This window comes from Apodemus sylvaticus, chromosome 18 (genome assembly GCF_947179515.1).
Source record: "Apodemus sylvaticus chromosome 18, mApoSyl1.1, whole genome shotgun sequence".
In the NCBI taxonomy this organism is placed as follows: domain Eukaryota; kingdom Metazoa; phylum Chordata; class Mammalia; order Rodentia; family Muridae; genus Apodemus; species Apodemus sylvaticus.
The window spans coordinates 62,305,215-62,331,363 of record NC_067489.1 but is presented as its reverse complement, the minus strand read 5'-3'; the positions used below and the strand labels follow the sequence as shown (position 1 = coordinate 62,331,363).

At 43.2% G+C, this 26,149-nt stretch overlaps 2 protein-coding genes across 2 annotated transcripts in view; both read left to right on the top strand.

Annotated features, from left to right (window-relative positions):
* Nucleotides 1-4,724, top strand: part of Klhl2 (kelch like family member 2) — a 117,004-nt gene extending 112,280 nt beyond the window's left edge. The window contains exons 14-15 of the mRNA XM_052162702.1: nt 1,742-1,885; nt 3,605-4,724. Of these exons, the coding sequence (XP_052018662.1) occupies nt 1,742-1,885; nt 3,605-3,633 (173 nt within the window). The 3' untranslated portion in view covers nt 3,634-4,724. The remainder of the gene's footprint in view (nt 1-1,741; nt 1,886-3,604) is intronic.
* Nucleotides 4,725-9,831: 5,107 nt separating this feature from the next.
* Nucleotides 9,832-24,671, top strand: Msmo1 (methylsterol monooxygenase 1). The gene is made up of 6 exons (XM_052162477.1): nt 9,832-9,931; nt 15,347-15,631; nt 19,435-19,583; nt 20,596-20,722; nt 22,403-22,557; nt 23,730-24,671. Exons 2-6 carry the CDS (start codon nt 15,377-15,379, stop codon nt 23,923-23,925), a joined length of 882 nt encoding a protein of 293 aa, XP_052018437.1. The 5' UTR covers nt 9,832-9,931; nt 15,347-15,376; the 3' UTR covers nt 23,926-24,671.
* The last annotated feature ends 1,478 nt before the right edge of the window (nt 24,672-26,149 follow it).

Sequence of the window (26,149 nt, the reverse complement as noted above, 5' to 3'; positions counted from 1 at the left end):
ATATGTTATAGGCCAATTACCACATGTGGTCCCTTGATGCAATAAAATTCACAGTAGGCATAAACAGGGATGCTGCCTGAGTAACAGCACATTGCTTTACAGTAAATGTTTCTCTGAGAAGTGGAAGGATATTCTTCCAAATAACTAAAGTACATGAGACAAGTAGCATGGTTATTTACCGTGATGTGCCATGTGTCATATGTAACCGTGCTTGCAGTGTTTCTACCCGGAGTTCCATAGGTGTGTTTACCTCAGCATTGCCTGAAACCCATGCAACAGAGTCAGGTGAGCTGTCCCAGGCTGCGGCAACTCTAGACGATAGGAATTTCCCATCTCTGTTATTCTCTCACGGAATCAGCACTTCTATTCCAGTTATGTGATGGATGACTGTACTCGAACGATTTGTGGGAGGGGAATGCCAGCCTTCTCTGCCTGTCCCTACCATCTGAGTTCTTAGGGGTCAAACGGGCTCCCTAAACATGTTTTCTTGGTTTCTCTTTGTGGCCAGAGGGGAACACAAAGTACAGTACAGGAAGGGCCGTCCGTAGCTGAGCGGAATTTATTATTAACTAGTCAGCCATGTACTTTACCCGATCAATTGCGTTTGTAAGATATTAAAAGTCTTTCAGCAAGAGATAATCTAGAAGCCTTGTAGGACCTATAAGTCCTTGGGTAAGTAAGTGCTTGATCAAGGGTATGAGGACTCAGCACTCAGCACCAGAAATGCGGTAACCTGCATTCTGTGTTGACGTGCTTAGCACACATGCTGCTACCGAACTGCAAGCCCAGCTTCCTTCAAAGGAAACCAAACAGTTTAACCATCCAGTATAAAACCTGAAACTATGAGTAGTTTTTTACCTTCCAGGCAACTGGTCTACCACTGTGCTAGGTAGCTCCAGCCCTCATTTCAACCTTCTGTTAATAAATGTTTTCTCATAATTCCCTAAAAAGCTAATGTGGAAAATATTACCACTTTAACCTTTTTTCTTTTTTCTTTTCTCCTTCCTACCTCCACCCCCCCCCTTTTTTTAAATGAAGGTGGAAATACTCTCTAACCTTTATGTAAAGTTGTAGTGACTTAGTGACTTAGTCATCTCTAAAGCAGCTACTGCAGTTGTGGCACACAGTAGGAGCTTTGTTCTACTACTGCTATTTACAGAGGAGGTCTTGCATACTCCCATCCCCTCCTCTGCCTCTGTTGAGGCACAGCTGTAGCCATTTTGTTCCATGCCTGCCAGTTATTTCATATTGTTGCTGTAATATGCCTGCCAGTCATTGACACAGAAGGATAACTTGGCTCAAAACAAGGTCGTGCTGACCACATACCCTGTTATGTTTTGTTTGTTAAGAGGTTTGTTAATCTGAAGAAACCCCACAACCACGAGCTTCACTCAGGGCCCATCAAATTAAAGGTCAAAACGAACTGTTATGTCTAAAATGGCTTGAGTCGGGGCTGACCACCGGGCAGCACGTCTGGCACCCATGTATGAGTTCATTGTGGTGTTGGCCCTTGTAAGCTGGTCCTGAGAAATGTCCAGCTCACAGCTTTCCACTGTTGCCCTGGTCAGTCAGTTTCTAGGTGTCTGACTGACTGAGGTCAGCGTTTGTGTGGTCTGTGGAGAGACCTCAGCGGCGACTTCCATGAAGTATCTCTCATGTCATCTGAGTGAGCATGTGTGGGTTGTTTTGTACTCACTTGGAGGTTGTAAGTAATTGTTTTCTCTATGCGTAACTTTTAAAGGAGTCTGCGCAGTTAATGGTCTGTTGTATGTTGTCGGAGGAGATGACGGTTCCTGTAACTTGGCGTCGGTAGAGTATTATAACCCCACCACAGATAAATGGACAGTTGTGTCCTCTTGCATGAGCACGGGGAGAAGCTATGCAGGTAAGGCTGCTTCATTCTCTGTCTCCTGACATAAGGCCGACATCAGTTTTCCTGTAAGAACTTCTTCTTCTATGCCGTATGCTTACACAGTGTGCCGTGGGTGTGTGTGTGTATTCACACGAAGCCCTGGCATTCTCATTGTGGAATACCCTAGTCTACAGCTCAAACGTACTTCATACATTTTAATGACTAAGTACCATATATGATGGCGAGCTGTTCACTGTGCCGTGCATTGTGACACTTATGCCTGCTTTTTACACCATTAAAAAGAACAAGTATGACCAGCTCCAGGAACTGTCTTGACTCATGGGAGAATGCCTTACTTTAGTATATCATTGCTTGAATTATGTGATTCCTGGACCATTCTCTCAATAAGAGAAATTATAATAACTTTTAATATAATGATGTCTTTAAGACGTCTTATAGGCTGGGTGTGATGGTATATACCTTTAATCCCAGTAGTCAGGAGGCAGAGACAGGCGGCTCTCTGTGAGTTCAAGGCCAGACTGGTCTACAGAGAGCTCCAAGACAGCCAGAGCTATACAGAGAAACCTGTCTTGAAAAGCCAAAACCTAAAACAAAAACAAACAATAAAAACCCTACATTTATATGTTAGTTAACTAATTCTGATAATGCTTTAAGTATTAAATTGTTAGTACAATTAATATAATATTCGGGGGGGAGTTAATTTTTACTAATTAATTGTCACTGCTGTTTATCCATCTTCCAAAATGACAATTCCAGAAAACTGTATCGCAGGATCACAGAATAAAATGATGTAGATTTAGGGAAGAATTTTCTACTAACTACCTTGAGTTATAACTGACTTGGAACAGCTCCCCGTATATTTTACTGTATCTTTCTATTGATACTCATCCATGCCCACAAAATGGTCACCACGACCAAGATAATGGATATATCCTCCCTCCTGCGTGTTTGCTGACCCTGCCAGTGTCAGGTGCAAGTCTTTATTTTCTGACTGAATCAAATTCTCTCCAACAATAACTTTATAGGGAAAAAGAAAGTTCTAGGCCAGGTAGCCTGATGAAGAGTTTATTCAGGCCTAAGTGGAACTTTCACAGCTGTGTATGTTAAAATGGTGCTAGGGGCAGGAGAGATGGCTCATTACAGCTGTGTATGTTAAAATGGTTGTGGCAGCAGGGATGGTTCAGGGTTAAGAGTACTAACCACTTTTACAGAGAACCTCTGGCTCCAGAATTGTGGGCACCTCTACGCACACGTGCACCCATACTCAGGCACACACATATTCACAGAGTTAAATGACAAAAATAAGGTGGGATTGGTTGTTTTGTTTTGTTTTGTTTTGTTTTAAGAAAAGGCTTTTTTTGAAAAGAAAGAAAGCAAACATTGAAGGCTGGAAGACGGTGCAGCCGTTGAGCGCGCTTGTTGGTCCTTCGTGGGACCCAGGCCCCATCCCCGGCAACCATTTTGTGCTTCACCATTACCTCTAACCAGTACCCAGAGGCCCATGCCCTTCTCTGACTTCGGAGTTCAGTAGGCACACATATGGTGCGCAATCATACATGCAGGCAAAACACACAGTGAAGTAAAATAATCTAAGTTTTAACACACGGTGCTGCTTGCTTGGAGGAAAGGCACTCGGATGCTGCCGGTGGCTTCAGCAGTGCAGAGGTCTGGATTTTCTCAAAGGCACAGTGCCGTCTGTGACGCGTTTTACCTCTTCGTTCCTTCATGCAGGGGTCACAGTTATTGATAAACCATTATGAGCCTGAAGGACATTTTCTGCGTATCATTCCATGAGAACCAGGCGTCAGCAAGTGTTTCTGAAGGGACTGAGAGCCTAGCGCCTCTCCAATTGTAGCCGCACTTTACGTCTCATCAGAAGACGAGAGCATCTGCCTTCAGAGGCCTCGGATACTGAAGATTATTTTCGGTAGAAGCACTGTGTAGGCTTTCTCTGCGCCGAGCAGCGGCTGACTGACTTCACACAAGACCTAGACTGCAGTCCCTCCACTGTGGTCTTTAGGCGACAGTCGCTTTCATAAAAACTAGTTCTTATCAGCCTCGAGTGACTACGGATTATTTTGTGAAAGAGAATAAAGTTAACGTGTGTTCTTGTAAAATTAAGTTTTATCTTTATTCTTTCTCCTGAAAAATCTCCTGGGAACAGAGAATCTTTGGGGCAGATTAAAATTAAATCTATGTAAGTATACGACACTGTTGAGGGGTGGAACTGTTTGCTTTTATAAATATCTTTGATTACATGACTATAATAAATTGTGTGCATATAAATGTGTGTCTGTATGCTTTCCTTTACATATGTTGGAAAAAGATGTTTGATTATCTATTTATAATTGGCACAGTACTTTGAATTATGCCAGTACTACATTGTAAAACAGAGTTGTATTTTTTGATATTTAACAATGCTTAACACTTTAAAAAACGCCACTTCTGAGGAATGAATGAACATGGCGTAACACACTTTAATATGTGTGATGCCAAACTTTTTTAAATAAAATATAAATTATGCTTATTTATTATTTTTCTTTAGTTTAATCTTGATCATGTTTTGGTGTGTGTTTTTAATTTTTTTTTCTTAAAGTGACACTTCTGGCATGAACATACCTGCAGGTTTTTTGATGAATATAATGAATGTGTGGAATTCAACTGAATTTGCATGGTCTTAAGAATTTTTTCTGTGTGTATAAATTTAGCTGCTATTAATGGAAGAGAAAGCTTTCTGTGACTAATCATGTGTATTGAACAGATAGTTTTTCTGAGATCTTCGATTAATCTCTTTAAAGATGACCAACATGTGTCTTTCTTGAATTATCTTTGAATAAAAGTTTGTATATTATTTGTTTCACAATGTCCTTGGTTTTTACCAGTGTGACTTTTTGCCTGTTCCTTTTGCAGACCTTGGGTTCTCAACTTCATAAATTGATACAGTTCTTTCTCATGTTTGGAACAAATTTGTATTTTTAAGTTTTTGCTAAAGTAACTTGTACGCTAAAGCTATTAAATCAATAACCGATACCACTGGGAGTTGTTCTTGGGGGAAAAAAAATTGACCTCAGCCATCAAAGTAGCGGATTGGCTAAATTTAAACGTTTTTGTATTTCTGTACTCTTTAGGATCAGTAGCAAACAGATTAAAAAAAAAAAAAAAACAGCAAGTAGCCTTGATAGAAGGGGGAACAGATGAGAAGCAGCTGAGTATCTATGGCTTTGATAATAATACAAGGAGCTGGAGCATGGGCGTTGGGAGTGGGTGGAGTGCTGGACACAGCAGAAAGGGTGCTGGAGGGAAGGAATCAGCTCGTGATGATCAGCACCGGAATCTAAAGGGTTAACCCAGGCGGTCAGCAAAAGTTATACTCATCAGGAAAGAAGCAAGTGCTAAGATTTCTCTGTAGTTGATACAAACTCTTCGCATTTAAACAGAACCACATTACACAGTTGAAGTCTCCATTACAAATGAAGATAGAATTTGCTCAGAAAGGGCCTGTGTTCACTTGATGAACCATGAATTTACACATTAGTGCAGCCTTCCAGTGTAGCCGTTATTAGCAAACATGTCGGGGGTCTAATGAATCTGGAATCCAGCCGTGTCAAACAGCAGCACCAAGAGGAAGTAGGCATTCTCTTTCCTAGAACGACCAAGGAATGGTTCTTTCTTTTTATCGTGACACAAAATGTAGTCCTGTGACGACATGTGTGTGAAGGGCCCCACACACAGCAGTTCTCCAAAGATTATTGCCTGGGTAGCCAGTAGTTCAGGTTTACCCAATCAGGAGACAGGGTCAGATCCCGTCTTGTCCCCACAGCCTCCCCACCTCAGCTTCAGATGCCAATCACTGGTACTTCTTCCCAGCTGACTAGAAGCAGACAGCAGTTGACACTCCCTCCTTGGGTGACCCCTATTTGCTAAAATAGCTCACAACTTAGGAAGATGCATTCTGGTTTGCTTCATGGTTTTTCTTGTTTTTGTTTTTTCATCAGACAGGGTTTCAAATGTAGCCCTGGCTATCCTATGTAGACCAAGATGTCCTTAAACTTAAGAGATCCACCTACCTCTGCTTCCTGAGTGCTAGAATTAAAAGTTTGCGTTAGCACCCACATTTTATATTCTGGTTTGGCTTCAGATATTGCAAAGCATACAGATTGAGATGTTTCTGAGGCAAGACAGGGAGCTGTCATATCCTTAAGGACTGCCTCAACCACTCTAACTGGGCTTGCCTAATAGTGTCCTTCCCTGTGTGGGTGGAATTAAGAAGATACTTTAATCATCCCATCAATCTGGTGATTGCTGTCTTCCTGGGCATTGAAAATACCACACCCTAAGTCATCTCATTGGCATAAATTGAGGCATGAGCAACCTTTGCTCCCTGGGGTAATCAGACTTTATTGAGAACAGCTTTAGGAACAGTGACAGGGACAGGACCAAGACCAAGCACATTTCATGTGCTATGCTTCTAAACTCTAAGGCTATCAAAGTTACCCCTACATTTTTAATGCATTTCCTAATTTAATCTCATTCTGTTAATATAATAGATTAAGAAAGCTCAGAGGTTGGGGCAGAGAAACTCATAGAAATTTTACTAAGAAAGCAGCCCCCTACTTGAAGTAAGTGGTTTTTACCCCTCGGCAAAGAAACCTTGCTTCCCAGCTGACAGAGACCATTACTGAAAACCACAACTGATCAAAATCCAGAAAGTAAGATCATGTGGTACTTAGTCCCAACAGATGCTTCTACAGCAGGATTCCTGCAGCTGAGGCGCGGGGTTCATCGCAGAAGCGGGTGGAAAGATTGTATGGGTTGGAAGAACAGGGAGTTTCCTGTGACATTATGTCGCTTAGATTCAGGAAAGACCCATGAAGTCTCATCCCCGGGACTGCCTACACAAGACCTCAGCAATAAAGGCGACACTAACAGACATGCTGATGTGACACAGGGAAAACTTAGGAGGCTTCAACTTAAGACCAAGAGCTATAGGCAAGTAAGGAATGTGGAGAGTTAGTATTCCTCAAAGAATCCCCACCCCCACCCTATTGGGTTACACAATACCAGATGCTTATCCCTAAAGACGCCCATGCAAGCAACATCATACAGACTGAATGGGTTGTATTTTTATATTTATGAATATCTAACAACAGTCTTTTAAAGGCTATGAACTTGAGAGAAAACAAGAGGGAGTCTATGGGAGAGGCTGGGAGAAAGAGAAGAAGAGGTAAATGAGGTAATTTCAAGAAAATATAAAAGAAATAGAAGTAGTCTGGGCTTGAGTAGAGTGCCAGGGCAGATCTTCATGCTCGTTTCTCAAGGGAACTGTACTGCCTGCTTATCTTGACTCTACTCATTGGCTGAGAGCAGAGAGGTCGAAGGTTGAGGGTAGGAATGTCTATGCTTCCAGACGATTTGGTTCTTTATTGTAAGGCTTGACCCTCTGCTGTGCATTGTGTAACACTGTACTACCTGACTGTGTGTAAAGAATGCCTTCTTTCTATTTGCTCTTAAGCACGTGGTCTTCTATAGACTTCCATGACTGCTGGCACTTCGTTTTGGAGCGAAGGGTTACATCACTGAATAGAAGCATACATTGGAGTCAGGTTTCTTAGACTCTAAGCCTAGGCTTCTCAACTGTGTAAAGGTGAGTCTCCAGTGTGCTGAACCCACAGACACAGAAACCAGGTCTGCGTCCTGTACTGTGTGTGCGCCATTGTGAGCCTTAAGAAATTTCTTAGACTTTGTCACTTTATTATGACAAAAATTAAGATGGTGAGTAGTGTTATTTCACAGAATTCCATAGGATTTGAGAAAAAAAAGAGTGCTTGTTTTGTGCCTGAACCCCTAGGTAGGTTGCATTTCACTGTGTCCATCCTTTGCTGCTCTCTGTGAGACAGAATTTACCTGACTGAGGTCTAAGGACTGAGCTTTGACCTTAGCCTCACGAGAGACACAGTCTTTTTCTTTGACCGACCTTCTTGCTTCTACACTTTATAAAGAATATGTGTGCTTAGGGTGTAGAATATTTAGCCATGAGTACAAGGCACACTGGATTCACCAGAAACACCTATCAATGGAATTTGTTCAGAAGATGAAACCAGAATTGTAGGGAAACGAAGACTGTCAGTTCCAGTCAGGAAGGAAGGAACAATGGCATCTTTAGAAACTCCAGGATAGCCTTCACGCAGTGTGCACTTCAAAGAAAATGTTTATTCTTCAAGTAGATAGGAGCAGGGCCAGCCTAAATGATGCCCTTGTGCAATTTTTTATTAAATGATTAGCAGACGCAGGTGGATTTCTGTTCCAGGCTGGCATTTTTTAAAGATAAAAATCATGTTATATACCCCAGGCTAGCCTCATACTCAAAACAATCCACCTGCTTCAAGCATCCCAAACACTGGTATTGCAGGCATATGCCACCATTTCTGTTTTATTTAGTTAGTTTTGCTTGGACCAGGGGGTTCTTGTTTTGAGACAGAGCCTCCTCATGTTGCCTGATTGGCCTTGAACACATTATGCAGACAAAGCTGATCTTGAATTTCTGATCCTTCTGGACCTACCTACCAAGTGGCTGGGTTACACCACCACAGTGGATATGGCATTTTATTGTTTTGTTTTGTTTGTTTTAAGACACTTTTTTAAAGAAGTTTTTTTAAAGAGATTTATTTATTATTACATGTAAATACGCTCTTGCTCTCTACAGACACACCAGAAGAGGGGGTCAGATCTCATTATGGATGGTTGTGAGCCACCATGTGTTTGCTGGGATTTGAACTCAGAACCTCTGGAAGAGCAGTCAGTGCACTTAACCACTGAGCCATCTCAGCAGCCCAAGATTTTCTTTCTGTTATCACATCATTTCAAGACAGGCTTTCACAAGTGGTGTAGTCTAAGCTCTCCTGTCCTTGGGCACTCACACAACAACTAGAGTTACACAGGTTCGGGTATTCGTAGCCCATTTGCTGGTTTAGGTACAGGTCTTGACACCCCAGGGAACAGATAACTCCCTTGACTTAGAACCAATTACAGTGTATGGAACCCCAGCCTCCTTGAATGCTAAGCATAAACTCTACCCCTGAGCTGCCTTGCCAGGGCCTCAGCAGAATCATGCCCTCCCCCAAGCCTCTCTGAGCTTTGTTCTCAACCTGCAACATAGAAACGCTGGCAACTACCCCTCAGCTATTGCAGGATCTACATTGCACTAGTACCCTATGGTCCATATGCAGAGATTTATTAAAAGATAGTTACCAGGCTCAGTGAGCGTAAGCCTGAGTATCTGAGGTTAACCCTCAGAGCCACAAACTAGAAGGGGAGAACTAACTCCCCTTGTGAACATACACACACACACACACACACACACACACACTAAATGTAATAAAAAGAATAAAACTTAAAAAGCTTCACTTATTAAAGGGCGTGGGAAACAAGATGGATGACACAGGGCGGGAGGATTAGCAGTCAAGACCATCCTTAGGTTACATATCTAGTTCAAAGGCCAGACCAGACATGAGACCTGTCTTAAGAAAGATCGAAATCCAGAATAAACCACATGAAAGCAAGACCAAAACCTCAAATCAGTCTTTAAAATATTTATACTACTTTCTCTCTCGGGTTCTGAATGAAGCCAAGCTAAGGTGAGTAGCAAGATGCTCCCCAGCGCACGCAGCCTAAGAACCCACAGATTGGTTGCCAAGGCGACGCCGGGCGCGCGGCTGCCCCGCCCCGTCACGCCGTCACGCGCTCCCGCGGCGCCCCGCCTCCAGCTGCGCTGCGGCGCGGACGACTGGCTGGCCGCGCGGGTCTCACTATCCTCACTCCATCGGCGCAGCCAATGGCCGGCGCCGCCAGGGATTCGTTGACGTGAGTCACACGCTGCCGGCTTCAGTACGGACCAATCGCTGCACGGCGAGGGCAAGGCGGGAGTAGGGCGGACCAATCACGGCAGGAGGGGGCCGGGCACGGCCTCCGGGCCCCGCCTCTGAGCCGGCAGAGGTAGTGAGAAGGCCGCTGCACCTGCCCGGTCTTGCGCGGAGACCTCTGTCAATCGCGGGACGCCAGGTAAGGAGCTCTCTAGCCCGAGCCGGATGGAAGGCGGCCGAGACCGAGACTGGCAGGGTCGGGTCCGGCTGAGCCCGGTTAGGATGCCGTGGGTAGGAACCGGGCTGTGCAAGACTCCGGGCGAGAGGCTAGGTTCTCAAGTGATGGAACTGGAATGCTAACACTTCCTGTCCTTTAAAGAGTTCGCAATCCATTGACTTAAGTCTTACAAACTTTTTACAAAAACACCATCACCGCGTGGAGGACGCAGGGTGCGCTACGTGTCTGTGGTTCTGGGAAGGTGGCCCAGAGGTACTGAAGGATGTGGTTTCATCTGAGAGAGGGATGCATGGCCGAGAGTTCTAGTCTTCACCTGTAGAACTACCCGCGCTTGAGCCGTGAAGGTTTAACTTAGGTTTAAATGGATCCTGACTCTCTGCCTAAGTCTTCTCTGAGCTGCATTGCTAAAAGAGGGACTGGGATTGTCAGCCAGGCTTTAAGTTATCATAGAATACATTTCTTTCATTTTTTTTTTTTTTTTAAATCCGAGGATCTGTCTTGTCTACCTGATTCAGATTTCCAGGCAAGCAGGCTGCTCAAAGCTGAGGAGGCAGGCTGTTCATTTCAACAAAGCCTGCTTTCTCCTGTCCCGCCTGATCACTTTCTCTGTCTGACACTTTGTTTAATGACATGCTTGTTTTCCTCTCCTCATTACAGATGGTGAACTCGGGGTAACTGAACTCTGTCTCAGCATTGTGTGGAAGTTGGGGGACTTAGTCGAGGATGCCGAGGTAGAGACTAGAACACCTCTTTTGGAGGTGATGAAGTTCCTCGAGTTAGGCATTAAAGCGTGTTTGGGAGGGGCACCTGATGCACTTTAGGAGGCGGTCAGCAGCCTTTTGGATAGTCAGAACCTAGATCAGGATAGGAGTTACAGGTGATCGATCGGTATCATCAAGTTCTTAAAGCAGGGCATCTCTGTTGTAAGCTGGGCTCTTAAGTTCCAAAGAGTATTGGATTTGACAGCAGGGGCATTTTGTGATTGTTTTTTAAGAATAAGTTGAGCATAGTGATGGAAATAGAAAGCAATGGGAAGTGAGAACGTGGAGTCAGCGTGAGTAGACCAGCAGGAGGCCTGGGCTGGCTCTACTCCTCCACTCAGCATCTGTGCGCTTTGGACAGGTTACTTTCTCATCCTAAACCTCAGCTCATCATTCGAAAACCGAAGATCATGGGTGTTCCTCTGTTTCACAGTGAGGCAAGGGTTTAGCTTAAAATGACAGCATATACCGGGCATGCAGAAGGTGCTCAATAATTGTTAGCTTATTTTAGGTGCAGTGTGCCAGGTCTTATGTTCAGTGTTTAACAGGTGATATTTATTGAGGTTTCTTGACAAAACATTTTTTTAAGTTTTATTTATATGAATGCACAGTTGCTGTCTTCAGACACACCAAAAGGGGGCATCAGATCCCATCACAGATGGTTGTGAGCCACCATGTGGTTGCTGGGAATTGAACTCAGAACCTCTGGAAGAGCAGTTAGTGCTCTTAACCGCTCCAGCCCCCCCTCTTGACGAATTATTGTTGAGGTTTTTTTTGGGGGGGGTTGCAATAAAATTAGGGCTCACAAGATCTGGGGCATGTACTGAGGAAGTGGGTATTCATTTGGTCGTTGTCAAATTTGGTAATGACCTTGGGAAAAATGGAGATTGGAATGATAGTCTTGTAACAGTTGACAAGATCTTCCATGTGGGTGAGGAGCTCAGTGGTAAAAGACCTGTGTGGGTAGAGGGTGGCACTTTTAATCTGGACTTTGATTGTAAGAAGGGTGAGGTGGCTTGGAAGAGATGACAGAGATTAGGAATTCTCCCCCTCCTCTTCCCTTCCCTCCCCTCCTTTCCCTCCCTTTACTCTCCCCTCTCCTCTCTTTTCCTAGACAGTGTCTCACTCCAGCCAAGTTGAAACTCACCATCTTTCTATTTCAGCCCCGTGAATGATGAGGTAGGGAGGTTTTTCTTTCGAAAAGCAGATTTGAATATGTATACCGAGGGTTTTCCCTACATCTCTGTCAGTGAAAGCTTGGCACCCTTGGTGTGAGAAGAAGGTGTCACATCCCTTGGAATTGGATGTAAGTGCTGGGAACTGAACCTGGGTCCTTTGCAAGAGCAGCAAGTGCCCTTCACTGCTGACCCGGTCACCAGTCCCATGTATGTATTTTTAGAATGAAGAAAGTGGGCTTCTTGTGAGCGTGAAGGACATGAAATGAAATAGGATAAAGGAGAGTCATGTCCTTGGTAAGATACGAACTTAGGAAGTAGAGAGGCAGAGGCAAGTGGACCTCTGTGAGTTCAAAGCTAGCCTGTTCCACTGAGTGGGTTCCAGGACAGCCAAGGCTACACAGAGAAACCCTGTCTAGAAAAGCAAAACAACACAGCACGGCACAAAGCAAAGCCAAAAGAACATAGGAAGACTTATTCTTGAAAAGGATGAGGACAGTTTGTGAGGCCAGCAGGTGCAGGAGGATAATGAGTGGGACTGGTGTGAGTTTGGAGGTCTGAGAGAGGGTGATTTACATTCGTAGCATCTGTCACATAGACTAAGATAAGAGATCTGGCATAGAAGTGGTAGAACATTCTAAAAGTGCCTATTGTTAATCCTTCTAAGACTGTTGTTTTTTGAGATTATATATCCTTTACCTTGGCTGGCATTGAACTTGATGTGTTAAAGGCAAGAATCACCCTGTACTTCTGATGCTCCTGCCTCTACTTCCCGAGTGCTGGGATTACACATATACTTAGTCCGTGTGATGTTAGAAATGGAGCCCAGGGCTTTGTGCATGCTAGCCATGCATTTTACCAACAGAGCTCTAAAATACATTTCTTGTTTTGTTTTGTGTTTTTATGGAATGGTCAATGTCAATTCATAAATGACAAACAGCAGAGATATTTTCACAGAAGTGAGATTCATGATGAAATTCATCACGTTTGATTGGTGGCTGGTTAGGCTAGCTAACATTTATTAGATAGGTACCATATATTCTCCTTTAAGAGATTAAAATTATTAAAAAAATGAGCTGGGTATGGTACCTTTAATCCAAGAACTCAGTAGACAGAGGCAGGTGGATCTGTGTGTTCAAGGCCACGGTGATCTTCAAAGTGAGTTCCAAGATAGCCAGGGCTACACAGAGAAACTGTCTCAAAACGGAATGAAAAGAAAACAAAAGAAAAGAGAAACTAAAGTTGTATAGAAAATGTAACAGGGAAAAGTTGCTCCTGTCTCTTCACAGACCACCTCTATGAGTTTTATCCAGTACATTTTCTGTGTGTGTCTTATGTGCACATGCATGAGATGAGCATGTTCAGAGGAAGTACATGACTTATATAAAAACCAGGGGCTTGCGCTTTCCAGAGTCATAGTTGGCTCCTGCTCTACATGCTATTCTGTAAGTGTGTCTTGGGTTTTGATTGAATTTTGATTACTTGTATATAGGGTGGGCAGTTGGGAGGACTGACGTCATACATGGAACTGCGGGTTCCTGGAGGTCCAGAAGAGGGAATCTGACCCCTTAGAGCTGGAGTTAGAGGCAGTTGTGAGCCACCCAGCGTGGGTGCTCAGAGTCAGGCTCAGGTATAGTCAGATCCTAGGAGTCACCACCAACCCATCCTCCACCCCTCCTTTTATTTTTTTTTTTTTTTGCCCCCCTTTTCAGAATAAAAGTATGGAGCTGGAGAGATGGCTCAGTGGTTAAGAGCACTGACTACTCTTCTAGAGGACCTGGGTTCAATTCCCAGAATGCACATGGCTGCTCACAACTGTCTGTAACTTAAAGTCTACTCAGATACATACATGCAGGTGGAACACCAGTGCACATAAAATAAGAATACTTTAAAAAAAAAAAAAAAGAATGAAAGTGTAGCCGCTTGCATTTTTGAAGGAAGAGCGTGAGGTTTCGGTGACAGACGGTGTGCGTGGATCATTGCTGAAGTTGCGGTAGGGCAGGGGTGTGTTTAAACAGTATCTTACGTGGTGGTCAGAGCTTTCATCGTTATCAGTTTATTTATTTGCTTGTTATTTGGGGCGTCTTGAGGACATCTTCCTATGTACATCAGCCTTACCTTGAACTCTCAGCGATCTCCTGCTGCAGGCTCTCGGCACTGGCATTACAGGTGTGAGCCCCATGCATAGCTCCCTAGTTCTTTTAGACAGTTGTATTACTGCCTGTGGAAGGATGCAGTAACGTTTATTTAACTCATCTCTTGCTTATGGACTTGAATACTCTGTTGCCAGGTAAGTGTCACTTGTTTCTCTTCCACATGTGAGTTGAAGGATAGAATTATTTCTGGATTATATCGACACTGCTGGGTTTGTTTTTTTATTTATTTATTTTTTTAATTTAAAAAATTTTTCTTTGCAAATGATAACCTGATTTGTCCGAAGCCAACAGTGTAGATAATGCCCCTTTGCACACCAGGCCTGAGCACTGAGTATTGTTGAATATTAAAAGGTTTGCCATTTTGGCAAAAGTATCTCTCTGGTGTTCCTCCTTTGAGGAAAGAAAGTTTCTTGGTTTGTGTAGGCTTGACTGCCTTTGAGTGCCTGAGGGGAAGGAGACAGAGGTCAGCATAGGCTGTTTCTTTCAGTTGCTCCATACCTTATTTTTTCCAGATGGCTCCCTCACTGAACCTGGAGCCCCTCAGTTTGAGTGCTGGGGCTGCGACTGTCTGCTGCTGTACCTTAGCTTTGTGAGGGAGCAGTGAGCCTGAAGCCGGTGTTGTGCTCATACAGGCGCCCTCTCCCCAGCCTCTCACAGCCTGTGGGCTGTGGGCACCATGTAGCTTTCTTGTTGTGTGAACTGCCTGCCTATGGATGCTTTGATACTTTTCCCACTAGGTTTTTCTAAAGCACACTGTGTCCCTTTTCATCACGTGTTGGGATGAGTTTTGTCGTTTCACGGTTGGGCTATGCCTTGTTTACGAGTACTGCTTTGTTCTTGCCAGAACTTTGACGCAGTCACTTTTGGCAAACTTCTTGGTTTAAGTTGTGTGTGTGTGCACACAGCACATGTGTGTGGGTGCCTATGTGCACGCATGTGTGTGTAAATCAGAGGACAGTTTTGTGGAGTGAGTTCTCTCTATCTTTACTTGGGTTCCAGGATTAAACTCAGTAACTTGAGTGGCAAGTTGCCTACTGAGCCATCTTGACAGCCCAAGCCTAATGCTTGCTTGATGAAATTAAGGTTTCCCACAGAGACTACATATTGAATATCTCTTTAAAGTTAGCTTGGAATTCTCTTCCCACTGTTCTTGGAGATATTGTGGTAGAAAGAAACATTTAGTTTTTAGTGCAGTGTTTATGGAGATGGTGGTATTATTCAGCAGATTTTTTAATGCTGTTTTTCAGAATTTCAGTGCTCTGTGTATCTGTTTGCTTACTATAGGAATAAAAGGCCCCTCGCAGAGGACTGAAAATGGCTACAAACAAAAGTGTTGGCATCTTCAGCTCCGCATCCCTGGCTGTGGAGTACGTGGATTCCCTGCTGCCTGAGAATCCTCTGCAGGAGCCCTTTAAGAATGCTTGGGTCTACATGTTGGATAACTATACAAAGTTCCAGATCGCAACCTGGGGCTCCCTGATAGTTCATGAAGTTATCTATTTCTTGTTCTCTTTACCTGGGTTTCTATTCCAGTTTATACCTTACATGAGAAAGTACAAGATTCAAAAGGTGAGTATGATGGGCTTCTGATCAAATACTGTAACTGATGGTTTTCAAGATGTTTTTCGAGAACATTGAGCTTTGAGAGACACAACAGTACTGTCTGGTAGAAGTATAACGAAGCCACTTACATAGCTTAAGAAGGTAATAAGGGAATGGGGAAGCTAATTTTCATAGTATGTTTTATTTAAGCCAATAATGCTTGGCTATTATTTCACCAACTAGCCCAAATTAAGCTGCTTCATGAGACATTCTGGTATTTTTATTTTCATGGTTGTGTGAGCCTCAGTGTGTATTTATGCTAATTTTGAAAGTTGTGGTCTGTTACACAAAATAACTGTAGATCATAACTGATGGTGTTTCAAAGAATTGTCTGTAAAAGTGGACTTTAAGAAGCTGTAAGGCGCTGGGCGGTGGTGGCGCATGCCTGTAATCCCAGTACTCTGGGAGGCAGAGGCAGGTGGATTTCTGAGTTCGAGGCCAGCCTGGTCTACAGAGTGAGTTCCAGGACAGCCAGGGCTACACAGAGAAACCCTATCTCGAAAAAACCAAATCCAAAAAACCAAAAAAAAAAACAACCAAAAAAAAAAAAAAAAAAAAAAAAAACCAAAAAAGATACTGTAAGGCTTATCTGATTGGGGTTTATAAATTTTAATTTTCAAACCAGCTGGCAGGTATTGTTTATGTATTTAAACATGCTCAAGGCCCTGGATTTAATCATCAGCACACCTATAATTTTTATCTAGCCCCACCTGTGCACCCCAGTCCTGATAAGAGAACCTATCTGGGGAAAGAACTTGTGCACAGGACGGTGGCTGCTCTGCCGCAGTCCTCCCTCCCCCCACACTCTCAGCAGATCTAATTGGATGTTAATAGGCAAAGATTCCATATATATATATATGATAGGAATGCCTGCAGCTTTCGTATGGTCCCACATTAGGGATTAATGCCCCTTGTGTCTTGCAAGACTGTCATGTGTGCATGCCAAGATACTCAGGTATGCACAGCACTTTATCTTCATTTTAAACAAAGATCTCAGAATGTACTCTTACTAATATTTGGCTGTTTGCTTAGCATGGTTTCTGAGATGAATTTGGGCAAGTATTAAGACAGAAAGGACTTATCAGCATTTGGTACTCCAATATTAGTTCTTGTTTTGAGATAACATCTTGTATATATCCCAGGATGGCCTTCAACTTGTACTTCCTGAGTGCTCAGAGGCATGGGCCATCACCAGCAACCAAGAATTGTTTTTTAATGCCACTATTGGCTAATCTAAATGATCGTGACCAGCTAAACTCCAGGGCACACAGCAGTGGCACAAAGGACATGCTGAGTACTCGTCTGCTTTTTGGGTGTGCAGGCCATGTTGTCAGTCCCTTGTCTTTGGAGCCTCTTCCAGTGAGTCACTAGATGGAAGGGCTCACACAGGTGCCTCTGCAGCTAGCCTAGGTGTCAGGGTACCTTGGACTCTAGGCCAAGAGGAGAAAAGGGAAAGGGAATAAAAAGGAGAGGCAGCCCAGAAACTTCTGTCAGCCTTTGTTAAAGTCAGAACACTTCCAAGGTGCTTTTAATGAAAAGACCAGACCTGAGAAACTAGTCAGAATGCCATGAATTCTGAGTCACTGAAGTGACTGGCCATTGTGTCACCACTGATTCATTGAGAAGTAAGGCTGAGTCACCATGTCGCCCAAGCTGAAGCACCCTTTCTTCCTCCGCTGCCCTCTACAGATGACTGCTTGGTCATAGGTGGTGTTCCCTTTCCAGAGAAGAGCTGTTTTAGCTCAGGGTGTGTGGGTGGCCTTAAAAAAAAGCGTGTCAGGAAGAAGAATAAACAGGCCGGAGGATGGCGTCCATGTGGGAGTGCTAGCCTAGCACACACAGGCTGTGGGTTTCAGTCAGTGCAGGCCCACAGAAACACCATGAATCCCACATCCTAATCTGCTACAGCTAATGAAGGGCTAAATAGAAAGAATGGCCGCAAGTCGGTGCTCCGTGTCATCTTTTTAAGTCACGGCCATCAAAATCCAGGCTGGGAATTTTTTCAGTACTTAAATAGTGGTGTCAAATCAATACAAACTTGTAACATAAAGGGGCTGAGAAGGAAAGAAAGCCTAGAGCTTGTAGCTTCATAGTAGAGCACTTGTCTAGCCTGAGCAAGATCTGGAGCCCAGTAGAGGCAAGAGAATCTTGATGAGTTTGAGGCCAGTCTGGTCTGCATAGTAAGTGCTAGGTCAGTCAAGGCTACGTAGTGAGACCTTGTATCAAAAACAACAACAATACAGAATAAACCAAAATAAAATAAAATAAAGCAAAATAAAAAGAAAGGCAGACAGACCCTGGGCTGTATCCTCCCATTCAACAGCACAATTAATTAAATGAAAAAAACAAAACCAAATAAATTAAAAATAGTGACGGCCGCTTCTGTTTTTGAGTTGTGAACCGCACGCTGTGATTGAAACGTATACAAAATGATTCATGTCTTTTCTTCAGTGCTTTAGAAAGTCCAAGATAACACAGTCAAGAATTATATTGACACATAGAACACTATGTTTTAACTTAAAAAATTGCCCTTGTCTCCACAACAGGTGCGGCATACACTGGGATCCTAGTGCTTGGGTGGAGGCAGGAGGATCAGGTTCAAGGCTATTCTCTGCTACTTATAGGAAGTGTGAGGCCATAAGATACATGAGGGCTGACTCAAAAAATATTACACACTTCCCTCCTTACCAAAATGTGCGCGTGTGCACATACACACACACACACACACACACACACACACACACACACACACGAGCTAGGGGCTAGAAAGATGGATTAGTGGTTAAGAGCACTGGCTGCTTTTCCAGGTGACCTGGGTTTGGTTCCAGCACCCACATGGCAGCTCACAAAGGTCTGTAGCTTCAGTTCCAGGGGATCTAATGCCCTCTTCTGGCCTCCAGGCACACCAGGTATATACATGGTACACATACATGCAGGCCAAAGACCATGCACATAAAGCATGGTGCTTACACAGCACAAAGCTCTTTCCACTTCAGAGTGACTACACAACTGGACACTTACTTCATGTGTTTGTGAGTTAGAGGAAGTTTTATGTGTGTGGTAAGTAAAGCAGACTTGGCCAGGATTGTTTCTTAAACAAAAATATGAGCAAAAAAGATCACATTTTGATATTTTTCCTCAGAAGAAAAGCATAAGTAAAATATCTCTGAGGTCCACAACCCCAATAGGGGTGTCCTTTCATACTGGGGTACAGATGTGCATATTAAGTAAGAACCAGTAAGCTCTGGTATTTTACTAGGTATACATTTAAGTGTCAGCCAGCTTGCACATACCATATAAACAACAGCCTGTGGTTTTATTCATTATAACAGTAGAACAATAGTAGTTGATTATTCTAGTCTCATGCTAAGGAAGCCCAGGGTCTCAGTCACGCGTGCTAGGTGCCATTTTCTACCATCTCCCCCCCCCCCCCCCCAAGCTGTATTGGTTTTCTGCGTAGAGCTGCCTGAGTTTCAGAGTCTAGGCAGGAAACCGAAGGCACCATCACAGATAAGCCTGAGTTTCAGGTTACTCTGTCTTTGGTCCTAGTCTTGAGGTCTGGAGTGGGGTCAAAGATTCCTTAGAGTAGAGATGCAGATGCACTCTAAGTTACTGTGTGTAACTTCTTCTATTGCTAAGGAAACTGATGTCACTGCGAACGCAGGGATTATATATATTAGAGAAAATTTTAAGGATTTACTTCTACCTGCTCACCTGAACTATTGATAGCTGACTACTTTTAAATATTGTGATTTTTTTTTCCTTTATAGGATAAACCAGAAACCTTCGAAGGCCAATGGAAGTGTTTGAAAAAAATTCTATTTAATCATTTTTTTATCCAATTGCCTCTGATTTGTGGAACATACTATTTTACAGAGTATTTCAGTATTCCATATGATTGGGAAAGAATGCCAAGATGGTATGTCATTGATAATTTGATGTTCATATTCATTCATGGTTTATTTTTTTAATTACATTTTGCTTAATGTTTATCGTTTTCATTTAGTTAATACCCTGAAATGTATTATGTCCTGTTATAACTGGATATCCATGTACCAGAACTTAGATACACTTTTTAAAATGAATCTTTCAGTTAGGATGTGCTAGCACGCACCTCCTCTCCTCCTCCTCAGGAAGTGAGGGTGGGTGGGCCGAGGCAGCAACGTCCTCCTGGGCTGCACAGCTAGTCCACAGCCTGCTGGGAGACGAGGACACCTTGTCTCCACAAAATAAAAATACATTAAAGAAAAAAGTTGAATCTTTTCTAAACCATGTACATGTTTTTTTCTGTTATTCGCTGAACAACAGTACAGCAATTACACTTCATGCACGTTGTTAGATATTGTAAGTAATCTAGAGATAATTACATGAGGGATGCGTTCAGGTTCTCATCTTCCTACTACTAAATATTTCAGTATTTAAAGAAGATGGTTGAGCATATTAGTATAATAAATTATTTTTTCATTATCTTATTTAAATTAAGTATTTCTCTGATAGAAAAAACAATGACTTTACTGTTAACTTCAGACTGGTTTTTAAACTGATTTTGTACCCAGGTCTTTGGCAACATAAATATAATGTAAATAGGGTCACACTCCTTAAACCCAACCCCCCTTTTCCTATTGTAACATGTAGCCCTATCTACCAGCATTGTTTCTTTGAAAGCAAGTCTCACTGTGTAGCACTGGCTGGCTTGGAGCCCAGTATATAGGCCAGGCTGGCCTCAAACTCAGAGGTCTACCTGCCTCTGCCTTCAAGGGCTGGATTGATTTAAAGGTGTGAGGCAGCACACCCAGCTCAGCTCTCTCGAAGCAGGGAGAATTTGATGGCTCACATGCAGTTCGATCAGGCTGGGTATTGGGTTTATTTAATATCTGAGCAGCAGCTCAAGTCATGGTTACTGTGTACTCAGTGCTGTTTGCCTCTCACAGGTATTTAACTCTGGCAAGGTGTCTGGGCTGCGCAGTCATTGAGGATACCTGGCACTACTTCCTGCACAGACTCCTTCACCACAAGAGGATTTATAAATACATTCATAAAATCCACCATGAGTTTCAGGTATGTTAGGGTCACAGCCACACAGCTCAGGCTTTTTCTACTAAAGTGGAAAAACCTGGGGGGGGTTTTGTTGGGTTTTTTTTTTTTTTTGAGTTTTAGTGTGTGTGTGTGTGTATCTGAGTGCATGTGTACATGCACATATGTGATATAGTGGGTAGGATATATGTAGGGTCAGAGGACAACTTTGTGGAGTCAACTCTCCCTAAAATGAATATATATACCCACACATACACACATTTATATAATATATTTAATTAATATCATATTTGATTAATATATTAAATATATAGAAACTATCTTTATGCACCTGAGTATATGTGTCCACCCCATGTTCAAATGCCCTGAGAGCCAGAAGAGGGTGTTCGTGATCCTGGGAACTGAACTTGTTCTCTGTCCTCTTGTGAGCAGCAAGTTCTTTAAATCACCAGCCTCTCTGCAGCCCTCTCCCATGCAGAGAGAAACCAAAACCACCTGCAGGTTTAAATAGCAGGCATCTTCACCCACTGAGCCAGCTTTTGGTTCCCTTTATTTTACTTCCTGTTGGCATAACAGGATGTTCTTGTACATACAGAACCCTGCCAAACAGTTTTCTTCGGTGTCAAACTGTCATGGTGGGTCCTGGAGAGATAACTGAATGATTAAGAGCCCATACTGCCCATGTAGAAGATCAGAGCTCAGTTCCTAGCACCTGTATTATTAGGCCACTCATAGTCACAGGCACCTGTACTCATGTGCACACATACCTGTAATTGTGTACATTCATGGTAAATCGAGATTTAAAGACTTACACAGAATAGTTCAGGTTCTCATCCTCCCATCACATCAGGACGTTCAGGTGGCCATCCTGATATAGCTAGGTGCCTGGCAGATTAGTAGTCAGTATAGTAATATTAGGTTTAAATAAACGAGATTAATAAACAAGCGCTTATTATTTAAACTAAAGCAAGTACAATGACTCGCAAGGGTTGTCCTGTGACCTCAGTGCACAAGCACATGAACACACACACATGTAAATAAGTGTTTAATTAAAGTTTAAGCTAGATAAGAGACTATAAGAGAATATAAGACATTCATATCTCTAGACCTTCTGGTTGATAAGAACTTTGCTGAGAACTGTTATTATTTGTATATGTATAGCTAGATTACTATCATTACTTACACAAACAATATAATTTTATAAAACTGTGTGTATAAATTGAATATGTTAGGCTTCTCCCGGGAACATCAACACAAAACTAATACGAACCTTGGTTCATTTGAAGTCTGGACGTATGTACCTGTAATTCTAACACTTAGGCTAAGGCAGGGACATCATGAGTTCCAGGCCAACTCCAGCTATAGAGATCCTGTCTCAAAAAGAAAAAAAAAACTGATTTTTTTTTTCAGTATGAGGCCCAAGTGTAGCAGGGAAAAAGCTGAAAAGGGAGGTGTGGTCTCTGTAGCCATCACGTGAATCCCTTCTTCCTTGGAAGCCTCTTTCTTGCTCATAAGTCCCCAGACTCAATGGAGAATATAAGACATTGCCCATGGTTCAAACATCAGCACAGCACAGCACAGTTGGAGGCCAGCAAGCTGACACACGAGTCACCCATCACAGTACAGTAAGGAATTCTCACTCAGCAAGCTGACACACGAGTCACCCATCACAGTACAGTAAGGAATTCTCACTCTCCGTTTTAGGCCCCATTTGGAATCGAAGCAGAGTACGCACATCCTTTGGAAACCCTGATTCTTGGGACTGGATTTTTCATTGGAATTGTGCTTTTGTGTGATCACGTAATTCTTCTGTGGGCATGGGTGACCTTGCGTTTGCTAGAGACCATCGACGTGCACAGGTGAGTGATGCTTTTGTTCAGGTAAAAGACATGATTTTTCTATTTTGTGTGTTGGTGTGCCTGTGTGTGTGAATGCATGTTTTTATGTGTGGGCGGTATATGTAAACATGATCACTCTTCCAAGGCAGGGTTTCTCAGTCAAACCCAGAAGGCGACAGCCTTGGGTCTGTGGCTATCCCATCCCCATGCCTTTTGGGACTTAAATTACAGGCAGGCTGCCCAGCTTTGATGTGGGTCTCTGGAGATCTCAGCCCTAGTCCTGAGGCCTGCACCACAAGCACTTCAAGCAGTAGCCATCTCTCATGCTATTTTTAAAAGAGGATAATAATCACTGAATAAACGTTCACGTAATAGATGTTTTATAGACTGACCTGTTACCTACCATTCACTGCGTGACAACAGCACACAGCACGCGTCTTGTCAGGCAAAGTGCCGACTGCTGCATTGAGCCTCAGTCCCAAGAGTGCTGAAGCCTGGAGCCTCTGCCACGCGAGGTTGTTGCTTGTCTCCGGGTAGGGTTGATGAAAGCCTGCACTTAGGGAAGCCACTGCTTGTAATATGTTCATGCTTTAGATGCTTCCTTTCCACAGACTGGAGACGGGATAAAGAATTATAGCCGGTTTTAGATACCAAGATTAAAGAGAGTAGACCAAACCAGAAGAGGCATCAGCTCTCATTGTAGCTGGTTGAGAGCCACCATGTGGTTGCTGGGATTTATACGTTAGAAGAGCAGTCAGTGCTCTTAACCACTGAGCCATCTCTCCAACCCCACATACAACCTTTTCTTAACACAAGTAGCATTATGGACTTCACCTTGTAATTTCCTGGTGTCAGATTTGCATGTATCTTTTAAGGTTGTCAAATTTCCCTACCATTTACTTGTTCCTGTGAGTTTGTTGTTGTTTTGTTGTTGGCTTCCCTGCTGGGGCTGCAAAGCCCGTGCTGATCTGGAATTCACTTGTAACTCAGGCTGGCCACATGCTGACCGTCCGTCCCTCTGCTCATCTCCCAACCACTGGGGTGGAGGTTTTATCTTTTGTAAGCTTTTGAGGAATTAAATGATTTGGGTAAAGAAGAATGCTTCTTGTTAATGAGCATGTAATTGTTAATTAAAAAAAAAGAACCATTCGTACAACACGTCTCGTGAATACCCTGTATCCTTCTCGTTTCAGCGGCTACTATATTCCGATCAACCCCCTGAACTTCATCCCTTTTTATACGGGTGCTCGACACCACGATTTCCACCACATGAACTTCATTGGGAATTACGCCTCCACCTTCACGTGGTGGGATAGGCTCTTTGGGACAGATGCCCAGTATCACGCCTACATTGAAAAAACGAAGAAGCTCGGGAAGAAGTCAGAGTGAATACCCCCACTCTCCACCTTCCTCTACTGCAGCTGGCAACTAACATTGCTTCTGGGGAGCGGAAATGAGCGCCGGACTTGGCTGCTGAGTGATAAGGACCTTAACGACCTTCAAGTACTCTTCCAGATGAGAACTTTCTACTCTACATCCAAGATCTGTATATGTGGGAACAAATAAGTATATATATTTAAGTAGTTTTCGTGAGGAGGTTTTAAAGGCCGTATTGCTAGCCTCACCGAAAGGTTTCAGGAACTGGAAGAAGTATTAGTGTACAACTCGCCACTTCATGCCACCCAAGGCTGAAGTTGACATTGCCTTTTAAGCCTTTTACATGCACTGATCAGTTCAGAAATTCTCAACAATAATGTTTGCCTTCTAGTTTAAGACATGGTGTTTTTCAGAATTTACCAGAAGTGAAAATATCACAAAGTGAATATATCATCTGGTGAGCGAGTGACCGAAACCCCATTCTGGTCTGGGGTTGGGACTATTCTTTCTGTGAAGGATTGTTTGATTGTAGTAACTTTATTGGCATCTTGTAAATTAGCTCATTTCCTACGTGATGTACATAGAATATTATAGCCTAAAGATTTTCAAGTTCTTGTTTGTAATTGAGGAGCCCCATGTCTGCTGTCCACCCTGCGTCTTTGTGTATCAGGTGGTCACTGAAGTAGTATCTTGAGCTTTGTGGATTCACTTCTCTATCTGCACCTGGAGCTGGTGAAATAAATGTGATTTTTGTCCAATCCTCTGGTTTTCAGCATTGAAGATTAACTGCCATGATTTATTCTTATAAGGAAAAGCACAGAAATCATTAAATTAAGTTTTACAGTAAAGGAATGGTTCCATTTTTTTTCCTTGCCGAGCTTTGCTGGTGGTTGCACTGTGTCCTTAGGTGGCTGATCTGTAGGGAAACGCCATTGACCTCGGGAACAGCTTGCTGGCCTTAAATGGTTTTCCACACAGGCATAAGGATATACGTTCTAGGCTACTCACCGTGTCTCAGTCTTTAGGTTGTGTTGGTTTTTGTCCTTTTGCATACAGGTTCTATCTTAGGCTGACCTTGAATCTGTAATCCTGCTTCAGCTTTCCAATGCTGGAGTTACAGGCTAACTGACCACGACTGGCTAGGCATGGTTTTGAAGAGGTTCTTACTATGTGGCCAAGGATGGCTTTGCTAGTAATCCTCCTGTCTCAGCCTCCCAGATGCTGAAGTGGTAACCATGAACTACCACTCTGCCTGGCCACGTTTGTTTCAAACTTCTATTGCATATCGCCATGTGCTTGTGTGTGCACTTCTTTATTTTTTTTTAATTCTTCGAAGCAGTTTAATTCTTCTGTCGGACAGGACAGAAAATTGTTCTGTGCTGTTTGGTTATATGAGATTGCCCGTAAAGTTTCTTTGCCTTTTACTTTAACTAATTTACTTTGTGTATATGAGTAGAGTACGCGTTGCTGTCCTCAGACACACCAGAAGAGGGCATCAGATCCCATTACTGATGGTTGTGAGCCACCATGTGTTTCCTGGGAATTGAACTCAGGACCTTTGAAAAGAGCAGTCAGTGCTCTTAACCGCTGAGCCATCTCTCCAGCTGCCTTTTACTTCAATGCCTGTGAAATATACACAACTGGGAGTTAAGCAACTTTTGTCAGAAGTGCTGATAAACGCACTTAAATAAGTTGGTGTATGCCAAAAGCATTCACTTTCCCCCTCTTCTCAGTGCTTGGGGGTCAAAGCTCGGCCCTTGTGCATGCTAGATGAGCAGTTCCACCAACCTACATGATAGGAGTTAGTATTCTCTGAGCACTTCCCATACCCTGAATTATGGTGTGGCTTTTAAAAAGGCATGCTCTTATTTCTTAACTGCAATTCTCTGTACTAGATGTCCTGCTTCAGACTCATAAGTAGCTGGGATTATAGGTTTGCATACAACAGCCCATCTTAGCAGCTAAGTTTTAGGAAGTGTGATGTTTGAAAAAGAACATTCTAAGATAGCTAACCAGCAAGTGACAAACTCATAATTCTGCTCTTTCAGAGGACCCATATTTAGTTCCAGGTACCCACGCACTGGACAGCTCAAACTGCAACTCCGGGTTCATGAGCCTCTGCCTTTCTTCTGGCCTCCAAGGGAACCCCTGCATATAACATACACGCTATTCTAGTTGGCCTCAGTTGTCAACCTGATAACAGCCTACTGCTCAGAGGGCATCATGTCCGAGGGAT